Source organism: Ciconia boyciana, chromosome 19, assembly GCF_034638445.1.
Source record: "Ciconia boyciana chromosome 19, ASM3463844v1, whole genome shotgun sequence".
Lineage (NCBI taxonomy): Eukaryota > Metazoa > Chordata > Aves > Ciconiiformes > Ciconiidae > Ciconia > Ciconia boyciana.
This window is the reverse complement of record NC_132952.1, coordinates 9,580,038-9,598,334: the sequence shown is the minus strand read 5'-3', so window position 1 is coordinate 9,598,334 and position 18,297 is coordinate 9,580,038. Positions and strand designations below refer to the sequence as shown.

At 46.7% G+C, this 18,297-nt stretch overlaps 1 protein-coding gene across 6 annotated transcripts in view; it reads right to left on the bottom strand.

The window, feature by feature from the left end:
• CAMTA1 (calmodulin binding transcription activator 1) overlaps positions 1–18,297 on the bottom strand; it is a 326,965-nt gene that overhangs the window by 48,931 nt on the left and 259,737 nt on the right. For all 6 annotated transcript variants that reach the window (XM_072884097.1, XM_072884090.1, XM_072884094.1 and 3 more), the window contains 3 exons: positions 14,973–15,126; positions 4,382–4,522; positions 172–2,027 (listed from right to left, as the gene is read on the bottom strand). In XM_072884097.1, the coding sequence (XP_072740198.1) occupies positions 172–2,027; positions 4,382–4,522; positions 14,973–15,126 (2,151 nt within the window). The remainder of the gene's footprint in view (positions 1–171; positions 2,028–4,381; positions 4,523–14,972; positions 15,127–18,297) is intronic.

The window sequence follows — 18,297 nt, the reverse complement described above, 5'->3', positions numbered from 1 at the left end:
TTAATTAAAAGTACACTCAGACATGCAAATGGCCTTGGATACTCTGACTCCTAAGAGAAATATTTTAAAGGCCTTGTCAAAGCTTTAACAAAGCAGTTCTTGGGAGCCCTTATTGACAAAGCAATGAAAGATAAAGCAGTAAAAGTTAATGAGTAAAAGCCCTAGACTTACCTCAGGGTAAGACCATTCCGGTGAATAATCTGTCACCATGAACAAGCGCCCACTCTGCTGTAGCAACCCCAAAGTGCCTTGTGCCGCAGCTGCTGAGACCACCTCAGCCACATGCATGTACGCCATCGTGCTGGCTCCGTTCTCTGTGCTGCTGAGCTGCATGCTGGCTTGCTGAGGACTGCAGCAAGGAATGCACATTTCAGCCTGGTTGTAGGTTGCTCTGTTACTGTCTTCAGGCTGAGACAGTCCGGCACTGTCACCTGACACCAGCTGGTGTCCATAGAGAGCATTGCTCCCACCTTCTACCGATATGAAATCGTTAATTAGATCAGAAAACTGGTTGCTGAAGGAGATGTCAAAGTGGTCCAAGTTAAGCTCCATGTTGGAGGAGTTATTTAAGCTGGGATGGGCCACGGGATAGAGTCCTTGTACCATGTTTCCTTGGAGAATAGGGAGATTGTTCCCATTCCTGATACCCCCGTTGGCCTCAGGCTGCAAGTAGTGTTCTGTGCTGCAGGCTTGAAGATCCCCTGATTTAAGTAGATTTTCGTTCCCTTCTGCCTGCTGGGAGGTCTCCATGGGAACTTCAGCTTCTGCAGTCATAGCCTGGAAGTTTGCTTGGAACTGCATGAGCTGGAGAGAAGAGGTGGACTCTATTCTGGTCTCCACTGTGCCATTACAGTTGGAAGTGGTTTGGGACGAGGACTCTGTTTTCACACTGGGGATTCCTAATGTGTTCACAAATGAGCCACTTGTGTCATTCAAATTGTTGTGAGTGTTTTGCTCAAGGGGAAGAGGTTTGCTGGCATCCTGCAGAAAGAAGCTGGGGGAAGGGGTCTGATGAACGTGAGGGCTCTGGACGGTCTGATTGAAGCTGGAAGAATAGTCCTTATTGGAGTCAATGGCACTGAAGTCCATCTGCTCCAGGGTGGTACTTGGGCTCAGACCTCCTCCAGACGGAAGCAAACCTGAACCAGTAGTGAGGGTCAGAGTGTTAGATGCAGAAGTGGAGGAAAATGCTTCTTTGGACATCTGTTGTTCGAAAGATGTGTCCTCAGTTTTTATTTCTTTTGTGAGGGCTGTACTGAAGTTGAAGCTCCGTTCCGTTGTGGGTGACTGCCTTATGTTGGTACTGATGCTGTCACTTTTCATACCTCCTCCACCATAAGTCTGCCCTTGCTTAGGATTGTTAAGAAAACAGTCTGGGTCAAAATTCATGGTGGTTTCTGGAATTTTTCTATTTCCATCTAAAGTTGTGGAGAGCACAAGTTCCTCGGAGACAGTGCTGGGTAGCATCGACAAGCTCTCTGAACTGCCAGTTGTTGGAAAAGCAAATTTGTGTCCATCTGAACTCACAGCAAGTACCAGTCCTTGTGCAGCTGCATCTGAAGACAGAAGGTGTTGATTCGGGCCGGAGGTGGGTGACATGGTATACACAGCTTCACTGGTGACTTCTGACATAAATACAGTGGCACTTTGTGACAAGCTTCCCATAACCGATGCTACAGCCATACTGGACACACCAGTGACGGCCGGGCTATCCGCCATATCCGGGTCGCTATTTAATCCACTGCTGATGGACACAGGAGAATTCTGGGTTGTGTCAGGGACCTCCACCTGGTTGGTGGAAGAAACTTCAGTGCTGTTTTGATGGAGCAACACCGGTTTTGCCACTTTGCCGTTCCTCTTCTCTCGGCTGGAGGCCTTGCCATGACTGTGCTCGTTCTTGCCTTCAGAGACATCGTTATTTTGTACCTCTGAATGAGCGCTGTACCCACCTGTCCTTGGTTCGACCTTTGGTGATATGATGCGATGTTTGGCACTGTTACACTTGTGATGCACGCTGCTTCCTGCCCCTGTGCCAGAAAACAACAACATTTGCCTTTCAGTAGATACAAAACTAAGATTAGGCTAGTTGCATTATCTTATGGTTGTAGCAAAGGAGAGCTGTGCTTATGCATGCGTGTGTGAGAGCGAGCAAGCACGCGTAGAAGACAGCAAGAGAGGCCTTGGAAATAAAAATAATTTCTTGCCAGTGCCAGATTTATAGCTCCCTTTCCGTCTGATGCATAGATCCATTGCCTGCAATGACAGCAACCTCAAAAAAGGTGTGTGTGCACCTTTCCCCTCACCCCACATAGCACTTACCTCCCTCCTCCCTGCCCCATCAGACAGCACGTTAGGAGGAGAGGAATCCACATCTATGACAAGTTTTGGAGGTATTTAAACATGCCCGATCTCAGTGCAAAGTCTGCAAAGTGAGGGCTGTTGCTACCAGCTGTGGCAGACGGTTTCTGCCTCACAGGCCCTGCTTCATCTGCACCGCGGACAAGACCTCAGCCCCCTGCGACACAGATGCTCGGCTCTTCACGCTATCTGATGTCAGGTGGTTTGACAACTGCTCTCGTGGGTTGGATGCTGACTGGTAATCCGGAGGTGACAGATGCTATACCATGCTCCTGTCCCTGGCATCACCCTGCCGCCTGGATTACAACCCTTATCTTCTTCTCATCTTGTGTCTATTACAGCTGCCAATCAAATTATTAAAGAAAGTAGTACATTAGCCAGCACAAAGAAAGCTTTCCCTCCCATAAGGACAGTGACGCGTTTCTCTTGTTCTAAGCTGTTCGTATGCTGACAGATAAACATTTTGTACTTTGAGAGGTTGCACGCAGAGCACACGATTAGTATGGGAGCAGCTGAAGAATGCTCAAGCGGAGGTCATTGGAAGACAGCCCTCCAGGGGGTTCAGCCAGCTGGTGCCTTTACTGGCCCGACAGAAGAGGAACATCACCCGAGTTCCTGGGAGCTTGCAAATCAGGTAAGATAAAGTAAACAATTCTGTCTGCAAAGGCATCTTAGCGACAAACTCTGATGCAGGGACTGCTTTTGTTATTTAAAGAAGAACAGCCCATGACTTTTTGATGTTTCTTTCCTTAATTGATTCATTTTCCCTAGAATGAGGTAAGAACATTAATTATGGTACTGTATAATGACTAAAGGGGGAAAGAAACCTCCTCCTTATAGCTAATGGCTACAATTATAAATGCCATCTTCTGGGTAACATAAGGCGTCCGTGTAGCCGCTGCAATTTGCTAAATCTTTTGTTCCTTGCCCTTGAAGGGGAACTTCTCTATTATATGCTCAGGATTTGAATCAGGTCACTTAAAGTAGTTCAGGACAGTGCTTTTGAGACTAAATGCAGTATTAAATCTCTCTATTCTCCTAGGTATAGGGATGAACAGGAACAAGGGAGAGGCTTTCATGCTGCTGTCTTTGCGGATGACAGTAAGGAATTGGGAATGTATGTGTCAATGTGCAAGCCGTTACAAAACAAAGCCCTACTGTTATGTTAAAAAGCATACAGCAGACTTAGCACAAGACAAAACATCAAAGGGAAGAATAAAAGGATTCATGTTCAGATCTGCAAGCCTGGATCAAATGCTGAGCCTTAAGGGTTGAATTTTAATCCAAACTCAGGTATTTCAGAGGTCATCATTCTTACTTAAATCTTGATTGTATAATGCAACTGCCCAAAAAAAGAAGGAAAAATAAACCCTTTGAAGTACTGTCAGCTTTCCTTTATAAATTTTGCTGAAGACTAATTAATGCGTCATATATTTTACTTGACCAAAACACTAGGAAGGGGTGGCTATAAAGCAGATGAGTTGGAAAAGTGAATCACTCTGCTTCCCACTCTCTATATAAAATGCTAATACTAAGGATGCTGTTTCTTGCTGTCGTAGTCTCACTCAAAACAAAGCCATCTTCTTTAACAGGAGAGAAATCTCCTGTATTTTCATGATACCTAAATAAAACCTGTCTTATCCCAGTGATACCTTGTAATTAACCACCTGAGCCCATTTTCTTCAGCAAAGCAGGCTGCAGAGCAAGGAGTTCAGAGGCTGAAGATGGAAGAACATAAAATTTTGAGGCTTCGGTAACAAAATTTGAGCACGTAGAAGAGAATACACCTTTTTGAGCAGGTCACATATGGAGAGCGTTTATTAAACTTGCACATTACAAAGTGTTGACCTTTTTTTCAGAACTTCCAGCTGCATCTTTTTATGCTCAAGACTTCTTCTATCACCTCCGAGTTCGTTGCGTCTCAATGTTTCATGATACAGTATTTTCAGCACTTCAGTACTACAAACCCTGCTCCAAGTCTGGATTAAGCTGTGATCATTTTGTGCCCTCCCAAGGTACTCACCCAAGGTACCAGTGCAGAGACAGTTGTGTGTCCGAGGCTGCGGTTTGGTCTGGTGACTATCAAGGATCTGCTGCACGAGCTGTTCCACTGAGAACCCTGAACTGCTGTTTCCATTGCTGCATGTCCACTTAATGCCATGAACTGCAAAGAGAATGGTAACACTTCCCATCAGAAACTTCAAAAACATGCTAGAAACCATCAAAAGCCACTCCAAAAGAACAGCAGAAACCCATTCCTGCTGCTTTTTGTCAGAACTGAAGGAGAGCTATAAAAAGCAACAGTAACGGTTATTGTTTTACTATTCTCTGCTCCCCGATATCCACAGGCTTCCAAATGCAATTCCTGGATTAGGTACGTACAGAGGAAAACCACCTCAGTAGAATATCTTTCTCTATTTCAGTTTGCTGTTAATGGTGGCTCTCTAAGCAAGCTGAAAAATTGTAAGGTCTATCTGAACAGTGCACGTAACCTTCATTAAAAACCTGAAAGCAACAAAATACTTGTGTTTCATTGAAGTAAAACAGTACAATTCCAAGGAGCATTTTGGAATCTTTTTCTGTCTAATATGAAAACAATGTTAGTTAGTTTTATAAGAAAATCAGCAGCCAAAAATATGCCAGTATAATAGCAAATACAAACCTTTTGCCAGGTCTTCATTGTCAGATCCTGGTCGGCAGCAGTAAAGACTGACTCATTTTTTAGGAGTCACTAACAGACACTGTGTGAGTTCCTCCTCAGACTTGGACAACTTTTTAGTAATTTGGGAAAACGGACAGGAGGGTGATGTTGCAGAACACGTTGCAAACTGAAGGTCTCTGTTCTTGGGGACTCTCTTGGCCTGCTAGCTATTTAAAAAAGAATGCTAAACTGCATGCACGTAAATTACTTGAACAAAGGCTCCCTCTCAGAATGTTGTAGATGCAGAATTTCACATAACAGTGATATTCTCAACCTGACTTACAATAGAAATAGCATTTGATAAAATATTTTCTCCATAATAACTGACTCACAGCATCTTCCATCTCCTTTAATGTCTCTCTAAGCAATTTATATGTGCATATTATTTATTTATTCTTTGTGTGCACTAGAGCTCACTTGCAGATTTTGGAAAGTGCTGGTTGGTGGCAACATCATTTCCAAGATGTCCCCGTGCCTGGCAGCTCAGGCCTGAAGAGCTGCTTCTTTTCAGGAGCGTCTTTGTTGTACTCTAGCAAAGCACGTTCCTTGCACGTTGTATTCTAAACTCCTTAACCAGAATGTACCAAATCAAAATTAAAAGTCCCACGGACTTCAGCTTTGTAGGATTAAGCTGCAAATACACAGATCCCTGCGTAGTGAAGGTCCTCAGTGTGAGGTTGTGAAACGCTGGCAACAGCACATTGGGCGGATAATCACTATACGGCCAGAAGTATCTGCAGACTCTGGAGCAACAAGCTGTAAGCTGCTTCATGCAAGAAGATCAGAAGCAAATGAGGGCACGTTTATGATGCTAATGACCGTTGTCAAAGAGGCAGGATACCGCGTGAATCTCCTATTCTCCTCTTTGATGCTGCTTATTTGGTATGTCATAAGCAGCCGGTGGAACAGAGTTCCTGGATCTGCTCTGTGAAGCAGTTTTATTGCTTTTTTTATCACCTGTTGCTGTGTCGCCTCATCACCCACTGATGTTACTTTGCCTAACAGCATCTCATCTTGGTCTAGTTTTATATTACAGAATTCGTATTTTTATTGGCCGGGCCAGATAACTTGCAGAAATATTGTAAATAAGGTTTACAAGTATTCTTCCTCATATCACTATTTAAAGTGCTGCAGTTAGTTTAGTAATGAGTCCCTCTATGCTTGCTTGACAACCACATTTATTGTTATCGTACCCAACAGATTTTGCTTTCTAGTACGTTCACAATTTTGAATTTCCTTTTAACACTCAGTATCTGTCATTATGCCTAAGTGTAAGTTTATATATGCTTACCACTTCAGTACCTCCACTCACGTTCATTTTATTATTCTAGGTACACTTTTCTGGCACATGTGATGTCATGCCTGATAAGTGATGTTCAAATAGCAGTTTTGCAGAAAACCAGACTGACAGAGAGATTAAAATGCAGTAACATATTTGGAATACTTTCGTCTATACTATATAAAGCTACCGAACTGTAATTATTACTGAGAAACTTTGCATTACGTTATTTCCGGTTACTTCAGAAATGCTTTGTTAAAGAAGTGAGCTCACTTTCTCTACCTAGTGTTGCTAGGTATAGAAAGTCTATTTTACGCCAGTATGTCAGAGTTTGCTCCTTACTGCTGCTCAGTCCCGTGATGAGCCGCATATTACAGGGGGCAAGACTAGTAAGTGAATCATCTTCATGGTTTGTGTATTCATGACAATGGTTCTTAAGTCTGAATCCAGCTGTGAGCTGGAAGCTAAGAAATAACAGACAGCTTTATAGCTGGATACTTATAGTACCACGCCTATTATTTTCAGGTCCTTCCAGTATAACAAAGTCCCATTGTGGATCTGTTGCTGCTGAGGAAAGGTCCTTCTCTAGCCTTGCTCCAGCTGATCCTAAAGGGCTCCGGCTCCAGCTTCTGTCCACGTGGTGTGACTTTTTTTAGTGCTTATGCTCCCCGTATGTTATGAAGGTTATAAAATAAAAAGCCAGTGAAGGGTGACAGATTGTAAAAAAAGAATGTCTGGATGCTTAATGCAAATTATCCACTGTCTTGGCACATCCAATATGCAGATTTTCTCCCTCCCCCTTTTAAAGAAAAACTCCTGCGAGCTGGTGAGTTGTTAGTACTGAATACGAAATACTATCAAGATGGCTTTTAACATGTCACGCTTGGCTTCCTGACACATAATGAATCAGCAGGAAAGGAGATTTCTATAGGGAAGAAAGTGCATTATGAAAGGAAGGTTAATAAAAAGCACACACACACACTCTTCCTGTTTCTTAGTGGTTCAAAAAGTGAAACCACTGTAGAACTATGTTTGATTAAATATAGTCATAATGCAGGAACACAGAGAAAAAAAGGAAAAAAAAAAATCGACAGAAGCTTAACAGAAATTCTGGGAAGTATTTTAATCTGGATTTCTGTTCAGACTCCTCCTGTATTTCCTTATAATTTAAAAGGAAAGCTGTGAACTGCTCCAACACTTTCCAGTGATACCACAAACGGGTCTAAAAGCTGCTGCATTACAGCAGCAACATATTCCTTGCCACATACCCTCTGCACAGCGCTTGTAGCATTGAGGCAGCGGAGCTGAGAATTACTGGTCTTTCACTGGGTGCTTGAAGAAGAGAAGTGAGGCTGGAGGAAGGTCCACAATTCAGAGTGCTAATGCTACTCCTAGCAAAAATGCCTCCAACCTCTTTTTGTGAGCATGGGCTCACACCTTTCTTCTCTTTCTTCCCTTTTGAAGAAAAGACAATAAATACGAGCTTCCAATATTGGCCGAGCGGCTCCCCGTTCATTAGCACTGTCAGGACTTTGTCTGACCATCATGAGTAAAGGAATGAAAAATTATCTAGATTACCAGCAAAAAGGCAGCTCAGAAGCCAAAGAAAACTTGCACACCGAAAAATATGATTGTTCAACATGATTACAACACCGTGGCTATTTTTGCCTTCTTCTGCTGCTGGTGGTACTCAGTCCTCCACAATTACGAGGTCTGCAGTCCTCCAGTCTTGCAGATGTCTTCCTCCTCCACATCACCTCAAGCCTACCTTGCTGTCTCACCTTCACTCTAGACCGAACACCATCAATGGCTAAAACCCTGACCATTTTCCTCCACCCTAAGCAAATCTTGTCCCTAAAATACCTTCCCACATTTACATCTGATCATTTCACCCTTTCTGAATGGTCTTAGATGTTCCTCTTTGCCACTTCATCCATTTTACGCTTCCTGTTTCTGTTCCAAAGCTCTTGCTCGTCTGTATCCCGTACGTACAACACAACTTACACATATATGTATATGTACACTACATAACGAAGCCATTCCCTATACCCTACGTGCTGCTCCTTTGCCCCATTTTGACAGGTAAGGGCCCATCTTTTGTTTTTTGAGTAACAATGATGACATCTCCCACATGAAACAGGTAAGTTGGATAGCCTGACCGAGCGGGAATATTTGGAATAATCAAGGGCAGATTTCCGTTTGCCTCTCTCTCGATGTAGGTTGCATGGCCCGCTGCAAACCCTCGCGTCAGAGTCCTGCCCTCGGCCGCTCCTGACCGACACAAAACGCTTTAAAAATCCTACAAGCGCTGACCGTAGCGCGAGCCGGTCCTTTGTCCTGCTGATGGGAACGAAAGCCCGCCTTGCTTCCTACATCCCGCTCCACCGACTGTTGACACCGTGAGGCTGTTTCCATGGCAATGGTCAATTGGAAATGGCAGCCTTGTCCCTTCAATCTTCGCTGCGTTGGTGTTGACAGAAGTAAAGGCTTTGCTCTGATTTCTCAGTTCGGCTGCAGGAGATTTTCATTAGATTTATCCTTTCGTATCCAGACGCCCACACACAATTCAGCTTTGATTTTCCAGCCCTCCGCTTCCACTCATCATTGGTTACGATGGAAAGATTTCCTGACCCTCGCTGCTAGGGACGCAGGCGGGGAAGATCACCTTGCACGTTCACCGTTTCTTCATGACACTTCCTGAATTTTAATGTCTTTGTAAGGACTCACACAGACGCTTCACTCTTAGCCATTCTTTAAAGAGAAGTCTTTCTTCCAAAATGAGACCTTTCCTTGAAGGTTTGCTCAGATGCAACTGGATGCTCAATAGCAAGCGGGAGCGCGGGCGGTTCAGTCACCCTCAGAGAGGGCCAGCGGGACCGACTCTTCTGAAGCCGCTCAGAGGGGGACTTCTGCGACTCCTCTTCGCAGCTAAAGCGGCTTTTCCTTACAGCCACCTGAAGTTCAAGGCTGCTCGCACGCGGCAGGACGGTGCCGAAGCCGGCTCCCTCAGACCGTTCTCCGCGGCACTCGCCTCTCGTACAGCGCAGACCACGCTAGGAGTTCTCGCCTTTGACAACGTTAATCAGGACAAAGCTGCTGCCACCGGCCTGCTCCCCTCCGCAAGACTCCAAATTTCCGCTCTGACTCGCTCAGTTCTGGAACGGCGTGCAGCGTAACGGAAGCGCGAAGGGGCTCGTCCCCAGCTCTGCTTCAGTTCAGCCGGTACCGACAGCCCAGCCGAGCGAACGGCGCCCACGCCGCGGCAGCCCAGAGGCAGCGAGCACGGCCGCGCCCGCCCGAACCCCGGGTCCCCCGGCCGCCGGGCCCCTCCTCCCCCCGCGGCCCGGGCCGCCGTCCCGCCCGGAGCGGTACCGGCCGGCGGACGGGCGGCCGCCCCGCGCCGCCAGGTGGCGCCCGCGGATAAGGAACGGGCGGCGACGGCCCGGGCGCGGCGCGCAGCCGGGCCGCGCGCGTCCCCCGGGGCCTCTTAACTCCTGCGCGGCACGGGCCGCGCGGGCGGCCGGGGGAACGTCCTCCAGCAGCACGGCGCGCGAGGAAGGCCCGCGCTTCGGCTCTGCCCGCGGCCGGAATCCACGGGGCTCGCAGGGCGGCCGGAAGCCACCCTGGCCCCTGGACAACCCTTACTGGTTCTTGAAGTCTTGGGTGGAACTGCCGGGAAGAGGCCCGCCGCCTGCGTAGATGCTCCAGGATCGAGCCCAACAGCTACTGCAGCCGAGTGCTAAGAGGGGAGATAAATACCAAGGAAGAACGGAACACAGAGGCCAGTGTGCCCACGGCATCCTCAGAGAGGTTCTGTAATTGCTGCATCGGGTTTAATATCCACCTTTTAGGGGGACAGGATACTATTTGGTTTAGCTTTCCTCAAGTTAATTTCCATTACTGCTAACAGGCCGGTTCATACTGGATTGCTATCAACACTCCATTTCAGCCAGCAGGATTATTTCACTGCGATATCTCCAAATGCAGTTGAAAGACTGCCCAAAGCACCAGCGGAAAACGGTTGCTAATCTTGTTCTTTTGGCAAAGTGGAACTTTCTACAGTAGATAAAACTCACCCGCGAGGGAAGCCACATTTCCTAAGGAGTGGCCCCTATAGACACGGGAACAAGCTAGCTCCCCTGGGACATAAAGGTCAGTACAGATCTAAGAGGGAGAGGAAACCACAATTCTTGCATGGGACCCACGTTTAGAGCACCGCACTTGCGGCAATGAAAGGGTTAGGAGATGCATCTTGGTGCAAAGATGAGAAATGGAGCAGGCGGCTGATACTGGCCATGCAGCTGATGTGAATGGGAGGTACTCAAAGTCCGAGAGGCTGGTGGGATATAAGAACCTATCTAGCACCTACTATTGTATTCTCTTTTTAATAAAAAAACACGGCCAATTATAGTAACATGTAGGTACTACTCCAGCAAGACTGGACATCGGCATCACTAAAACCAAACTCTTTTTAAAAAAATCTAAGGTACTTTTTACGTGGAGGTCAGTGGGAACTAAGCTGGCAAGCCTCAGTTTCCACTGAGGGTCACTCTGTAGCTCTGACAAACCGGTTGGGGAATGGTAAAAATCATCCCACGTAGCATTTTTGTACAACTGATCTTTTAAGATTAAATATAAAAAGACCCTTAAACACAATTACAGAAATTGAATATAAATTTAAGTCAAGATAAAAATACCCAACAACTCAATTCTTCAAACCCTATTAATGCCGATTACTGCTATTTAAACTTCATTCTGGGCTACAAACCTTTAATGCCCTCTCCAGTTGCAACAACACAGGGATGCAGTTTCAGGTCACCTCCAAGAGCCCCAGATTGTTTCATTTACACAGGCAGAACAGGGAGAATTGGTGACTCCAGGTAGAGGCAAGAGCTGCCTATGCCCAAAGGTATTAAGTCTGACGGGTGCCACGTGAAGCCTCCAGTTTCCCCAGCTGTGGCTGCGTGCAGGCAGCACGAGCAGGAGCAATCAGTTTCCAAGCAGCAGAGGAATGAAAAAAGCTTTTTTCCGAAAGAAAGACAGCTCTTAATTATAGTGGACCTGAAACAAGGATTGCAACGTAGCACCAGCTGTGAGCTTGTAACTCATACTTTGCCAGCTGAGGGATGAGAAAGCCAAAAGGGGATGATTTGGAGAAACCCCCAACATGAGCTGGCCCACAATTTGCTGATCATATGGAGTTTATATACAGAATTCTGCTGTGCTGGATTCTGCCACTGCATTTTGCTTTTACCACCAGATGCCTCTAAGGACATCTGCTAATCTGCTCAGAGAAATCTCAAAGCGAGACTATAACAGGGCACAAGAGGGGGGGGGGAATTGAAAGCAATGCCAAATTGAGGCCCATTCTTCATACCAGCCATCCTGAAATGACTTACAGGTGTCTCAGACCACATTCCTGCAGAATTTTCGTATTATTGCTATTCATTTTGCACAAGTGTCCCGAAAGGTTGAATTCGTACAGAAGCAACAGACACGACGACACTTTTGATTCAGACAACCAGTCAGGACACTGCCAACAGTCAGGTTATCACACGTCTGCCATCAGCAGCAGGATGTTTCAGTGGAGGCTTTACAGCCCTCCCTGCGCTCCCTGACCATGCTTACACCTCTAAGACAAGGCGCCCCGTCTCCTAGCCTGGAAGGAGATGGGACTCATCCTGCTGGAGGTCATGAATAGTGTATCCAGCCCTTCCAGGCTTGTCTCCTTCAGTCTCAAGGACTGCCAAACTGAGGTCTGACAAGCCAACAGCGATAGTCCAGACAGGACAATCAGGAGGTCATGGAGGTCCCAGCGTGAAGGCAGGCGACAAATAGACCAGAACTAAACCAAAAATCCAAAGCCATGAAAACTGAAGTCAGGCTGATTAATTAATTATTTACGGTCTCAACTCAGTTGGAGATGTTGGAAAAAACCCAAATTCTCAGAGCATCCGCAGTGAGTATTTACCTTTCATAGATGTTCAGATGGGTTAATTTCAGTCTCTTAATTAGTTCACAGATCAGCTATGTTAGAACAAGTTAATGGTGTTTCCATAAAGCTCTCAGAGCTGTACGGCCACCCTGAAAAGGTGGTTTTTTCATCCATAACCACTGGGGCAAGTACAGTCACAGCATTAGGAAAAAACACCTCTGAAGCCAGTCAAGAAGCTCTGGGTTCGCAGAGGTCTTCAAGACCAGGACAGGAGGAGCCACCCCTCAGCAGCCCAGACCTCAACGCACTGCTCTGCTCACGGAGGTGACGCAGTCCGGTACCAGGAGCCTGTGCCTGTCCGGAACGCCTGCCGAACACTTGCTGAAGCCTGGACTGATTTTGGGATGATGCAGTGGGGAAGGAAGAGGGAGCTGAGTGAATTACAGATGCAGGAAACATGAGCAAACTCCCTGCTCATCCCAGTCAGGGTCTCTCTGCATTTCAGGAAAAACAGTTTGATGTATTTGTCTGGCTCGGACTCTCAGACCGATGCCTCTCTCCCTGCCAGCCATCTGCCACATCACTTTTAGTTCTCCAGGCGCACATGGCCAAGAGAACATGCTCCCAGCCTTTGGCTGCCACACCACTGACTCTCTGCTATCCTAGATTCTGATATAAAAGCTTTAATACCTGACAGAGGTCAAAAGCTTTAATACCTGACTCCGGTCCAGGCTGAGTAGGACTTGAACAAACAGCACTTGTTCTCAGTGAGTCAAGAACTGGACGCTGTCACTAGCCTCTGACCAGGAGGAGGCATTTTCCCCAAAGGTAGAACTAGCATCAGCTTCTCCTCCTAATTCTGAATGACACTAATGGTCCGAAACAGGATGCAAAAACCTTCCTGCAGGTACAGCATTTGGCTTCAGACCTCCATGCACACCCTGGCTGTATCATCACTAACTTGTCTCAAATGTGAAATTCTTATGAAAAATGTCAACCAAGAAAACAAAAGAATCAACAAAAACCTCACACAGCTTCCAAGTCCAGAGGAATAAAACTAGATGAACTGCAACACAGAACAGGTAAAAGGGTGAGACTGTCACTTCACCAGTGACACCACGCACAACGCTTTGATTAAGTCATTGACAAATCTGCTTTAGGGCAGAGAAATTTGGAAACATCAGGCAATCAAACTGTGAAGTCTGTGAAAGAATGTGATTAATGCAAAAATGTGATGAAACTAATGTGTTTGGCTCCAGAATTTCATGGCACACCCAATACTGGAACCAAGTCTGATGGCTTCTTGGCGAGCACTGCCCCTCCATGTTCCCCGAACAGGGTTATCTGTGTCTTCTTTGTTTTCTAGGTCTTATCAGAATCTAAAGCTTTTATTTTAGCTACATTTCTAAGGATGCGTTTCCCAGGATACGTACCCATAAACAGAGACGTGTACATGCACATATACTCTGAATAATTGGGCAGAATTTCACTCTTCCCTCCTGAGACATAAAAGAGCCGAGCGTTACTAAATTTACGGCGAGTTCGTTGTAGTTTTCAACATAATTTTCTTGATGCACTGCAGATTTTTTAGCAGGCTACCACTTCCTCTCCTGTTTAATGTTAAGGTACTTGTCCAGTCTCAGCTAAACCTTCAACATCTTGGATTTCTGTCTAAGGTTATCAGTCCCAGGGGCAATATTCTGTTTAGCAAATGTGTCGTTTTCTCTCTTCTCTTCTGCTTGTCTTCTGCCCTCCAACTTTGTGTGGAAAAGGAATACATGGGCCTGCAGAGCTCGGGATGCAACAAAGGAGCGGTGCAAACTTAGATTACTAATGCTGCGGTCAGCGTGAGACTGATCTTTCACTGGTGGTTGAGACACATCAAAATGTACTTCATGGCCGTGACCTCTAATTACGGAAAGCCGGGCACGACACCAGCATCCGACTGGGGGCAGGGGTGAGGGAGAAAAGCAGACCTGGTATTTGTTGACTCAGATGCAAGCACCTAGATTTGGTATTGTGGCTCCTGCAGTTAATTTTCTCTTGCTTACAGACCCACATTATGCCTAAACTTTCTTTCATTGCAAAAAGATGTTTGTGTACGCATTGCGACATATTCTCCAGAGGAAGACATACAATATAACTTGTGATGTGAAAGAAAATACAGGCCAGGGTGGATGCAGAGAACTCCACAGAGCTGCCTGTTTGCAGAGCAAACTTCCCAATCACTCTGCGCATCTAAGCGGTCTTCCCTTCAGACTGCAAAGTTTAGAACAGTAGTCAACGATACCCACCCTGAAACACCCAGCTCCACGGAGTCCATCTGTAAACAACAGCAACCCACACAAACATGGAGTGCCCTTCGGGGAAGCCTCCCTGCCAATACTGCAAAGGCTCTTTGCAACTGAGTAGGTGCCTACAAATGGCGCTTGAAAATGCAAGACCATAGGTACAATTTTTTCACAGTGCATGGAGCAGACCTTTTTTGGGATATGACCTTTTTGGGGACAGTCTGGGCAGCTCTCATACTATGCATCCCAGAAGTGTTGAACGTGCAGAAGAAAGTGCATGCAGATGTAAGTTGAGTTTGACGGTGACAAATGACTCCTCCACAGGGAAGGCTGGTGGCAGCAAGAGACAGCGTACTCCGAATTAGCCCTTCGTAAAGCAAAAGAGCAAAAAAGCCTCCAGATACTCACACATCGGTTTGAGCTGTCCGATGAGTTCCTCTTTTGTCCACTTTGCCCATTCCTTCTTGTCTGTGTTTATTGAGCACAAGATGGGGCCACATGGTTTCCCGCAGTCCTCGATGGCAGGGACGTTCAGGTAGTGCACCAACACGATGTCTGGGTTCTGTGGGGAGAGCAGAGCAAAAGTTATGTCATTGGGCCTCTTCCCTCCGCTCAGGGCTCTCTGCATTTACCTTCCTAATTAAAACTATGGCAGAAAGCATTGTAATTAGATCCCAGTATGTACCAGATTTCCCCGAGATCAGAGCTGTTCTTTAAAAGAGGTGCCAAAAGACAAGGCACGACGGAGTTTGCATGCAGCTTCCCCCCACCCTGAGTGCCCTTTGCTTGCAACTCTCCTGCTCCCCTTGTGTGCTCAGAGTGAACCCTTTTTCCAACACATACAACACCGAATACTTGCAAGAGTCCGGCAAACACCAGTTGCAACAACCACCAGGTAATCTGCTCTGGTTTAAGGGACCTGCGGTCTGTTTGATCCAATGCTTTCATCAGTTCTGGTCCACATCGGGCTATTTTGAATATACAGAAATTCACCCAAGAACATCAGTACCAGCCACGCTTTATGTACAGCAGCAGAAAGAGGGAAGGAAGAGCCAAGGAGGCTCACAAACGGTGTTACAGAGTGCCCCAAGGACAGGCTCTTTTCAGACAAGCCCGAAATTTCTTGTCTTTTGAAGATCTTGCAGCTTTGCAATGAAAACAGTGAGCTGCAGAAGGTCGGGACTGGAAGAGACCTTGTCCTTTGCAGAACTGCTGCAGAACAACTGCAAGGCGCTTGCTCCCGCAGGGCTGTTTAATGCTCCCCTCTCTCCCTGTGCACCTTCTTACGGGGGCTGAGAGAGGGGATGCAACACCGCTTTGACGCACTGCAGCGCCGTCCCACTGACACAGGCGTTTCAAGTAGGGAGCTGAGCAGCCTGTTACCACCCTGCGAGTAAATGAATCATCTTAGCAACAGCAACAGAAACAACTCCGCTAGTTTCCCAATGGCATCCCAGGGAGATTGTACAATAGATAATAACAAGATTGAGAAGCTGATTTCTTTCCCTTAAGTCATTTACTCCTAAGTTCACAAACTTTAACGACTGCTTTGGAATTATTTATAAAAATAAATAGGATAATGGTGTAATTAAAACTCTAATGTTTCATTAATGCTGTTAGAGCCCTAGTTCTGAGTGGGAGAGGGAACACAAGCCATCATTTGTTTGCAAAGGTTGTGCTAATGGGAGCACTTGCTTATGAAACCCGCAGAGGGCTGGAGCAGTACGTGGACACCTGCACCAAGGAAAGACCAGCGGAAGGTAACTTCTGACAGGCAAAACAGAGCACCGAGGCCAGGCGTGGCGTACCGGACAGCGGCTCCTGGACCCAGCCCAGCGCAGGGGCAAGAGCAGGGCGGCATTCACCGCTGCTGGGTGCGGGGGTGACCACGCACCCCGTTGTGCACCCTGCATGCGGGGAGCATCCTGCACATCCCAGAGATGAGGGGGCAGCTGGTCGCATCTCCCAGCTCCTTGAGGCTTGGCAAGACAGTGCTGGCAGCTGAAAGACCACCCCTTCACCTGGTGACCGTGTACAGCAACATGACAAGCACAGCAGCCCCACAGAGCGTGCCCTCCCTCCGTCTGCATCCCCCCTTGCATGCAGGCACCCAGCAGGGCTCCAGTACACAGATGCGTCCCTCTGTCTGGAGGAGAAGCTCTCTTAAGTTAGGAAGACATGCAAGCAGGAACTTGCATTTTTTCCCCTTTATTGATGAAAACTGCAAGCGGGAGATTTTCAGTGAAGATTCTGCTAGACTGCAGTATCAAATTCTTGCAGCCTATGTTAAGAAGAGTTCTATTGCACAGGGAAGAGGCAAGAAAACCTAGTAAGAAACTGCTAACAACTTATTTTGGAGCAGTTTTGGAAAGTGCTAAAGCAAAGAAAACCACCGGCTCTTCTATTCCCGAGATTCTCCTGGAGACAAACAATTGGACCTTTTATGTTCAATTTTTACGTGTTCAAAACCTTCCATTTCACAGGGCACATCATCTGCCCCAGACGAAAGACAGCCAGAGGAGGACACATTAAAACACCGCATCCTCTCTTTCCACACTGCAGTGCAAATCTTCAGGTCACCACACAAAATGGAACCATGTTTCGCTTTCAACTGTCCTGTTTTACCCTTTAAAGGTGACTGAGGTGACAGCCGGGGCCTCCCGGGGAATTAACGGGGTGGGCTGAGCCACTTCCAACACGAGGGGATGGCGCTGCTCGGGACCGGGGAGGTGATGAAGGGGAGGTCTGAAACATTACGGTCCTCATGCATAATTCAGAAAAGATTCAGATAATAAAAATGATTACCTATACACCCAAATAGTCTCCATCAGCTAATTTAATGTAATTAGTAATTTAGATGATGAAGTAATAAAAAGTAATATGCTTCAGAGATTTCGTGTAAAGACACCTCTTGCTCTCAGAGAAGTTTCAGAGAAGAGAGCAAGGACACGCTGCCGCCGCGGCATCGGGCAACTTGGCAGTTCTGCAGATGCTTCTTCCTTTGTTTCGGATAACCTGTATTTTTCACAGCCCGGTAGTGCCTGTTTGTCACCAGGCAAGTCAGGACGACGGGGCTTCCTGGCTTCATTGCAGCAGAAGCAAGTGGACCTCAGCAGTGGGTTGGCACTGGAATTTATACTTTTTATATAAAAAAACATATAAACTAAACACAAAACCAACAGGCTTGTTCCTTATGTCTACATCTAAAAGTTGACCTCGGATTGGCAAGTCTCATGAATGCCAATCTACCTAGTAAACTGAAATGTTTTGACACAAATTAAGAGAATACGTATGTTTTGGAAAACTCTAGATCGGCAGAGAATCACTATTTCTTTGTGGAGACCTACCAGCAGAACGAGAGAGATATGAAAGACTAAAAGAAAAATTACAAAGGTAACTTCCATGCCGGAAACGTGCCAGCAGACTGGACACGCCACAGCAGCAGCCCTTCCCCTGCGCGGCAGGGTGGTCCTACAGGGAGCCCTGGACTGGGCTGCAGATGGCTCTGGAAACGTGCCCCTCGGAAAGCCGCCCGTCATTTCAACACCCAGAGCCTCTGCGGAGCTGCTCCGCTTCCCGTGCATCTGAGTCAAAGTTGCTGCCATCTGTCCCTGACCTGGGCACGTCTCCTTGGCACGCTGCACCAGAGGCATCTAGTCTGCCTCCTCAGCAGAGTCTCCTTCGGGTGGTGAAGGAATTTGTTCCAGTATCCCTGGTGCTGTAGGGTAAACAA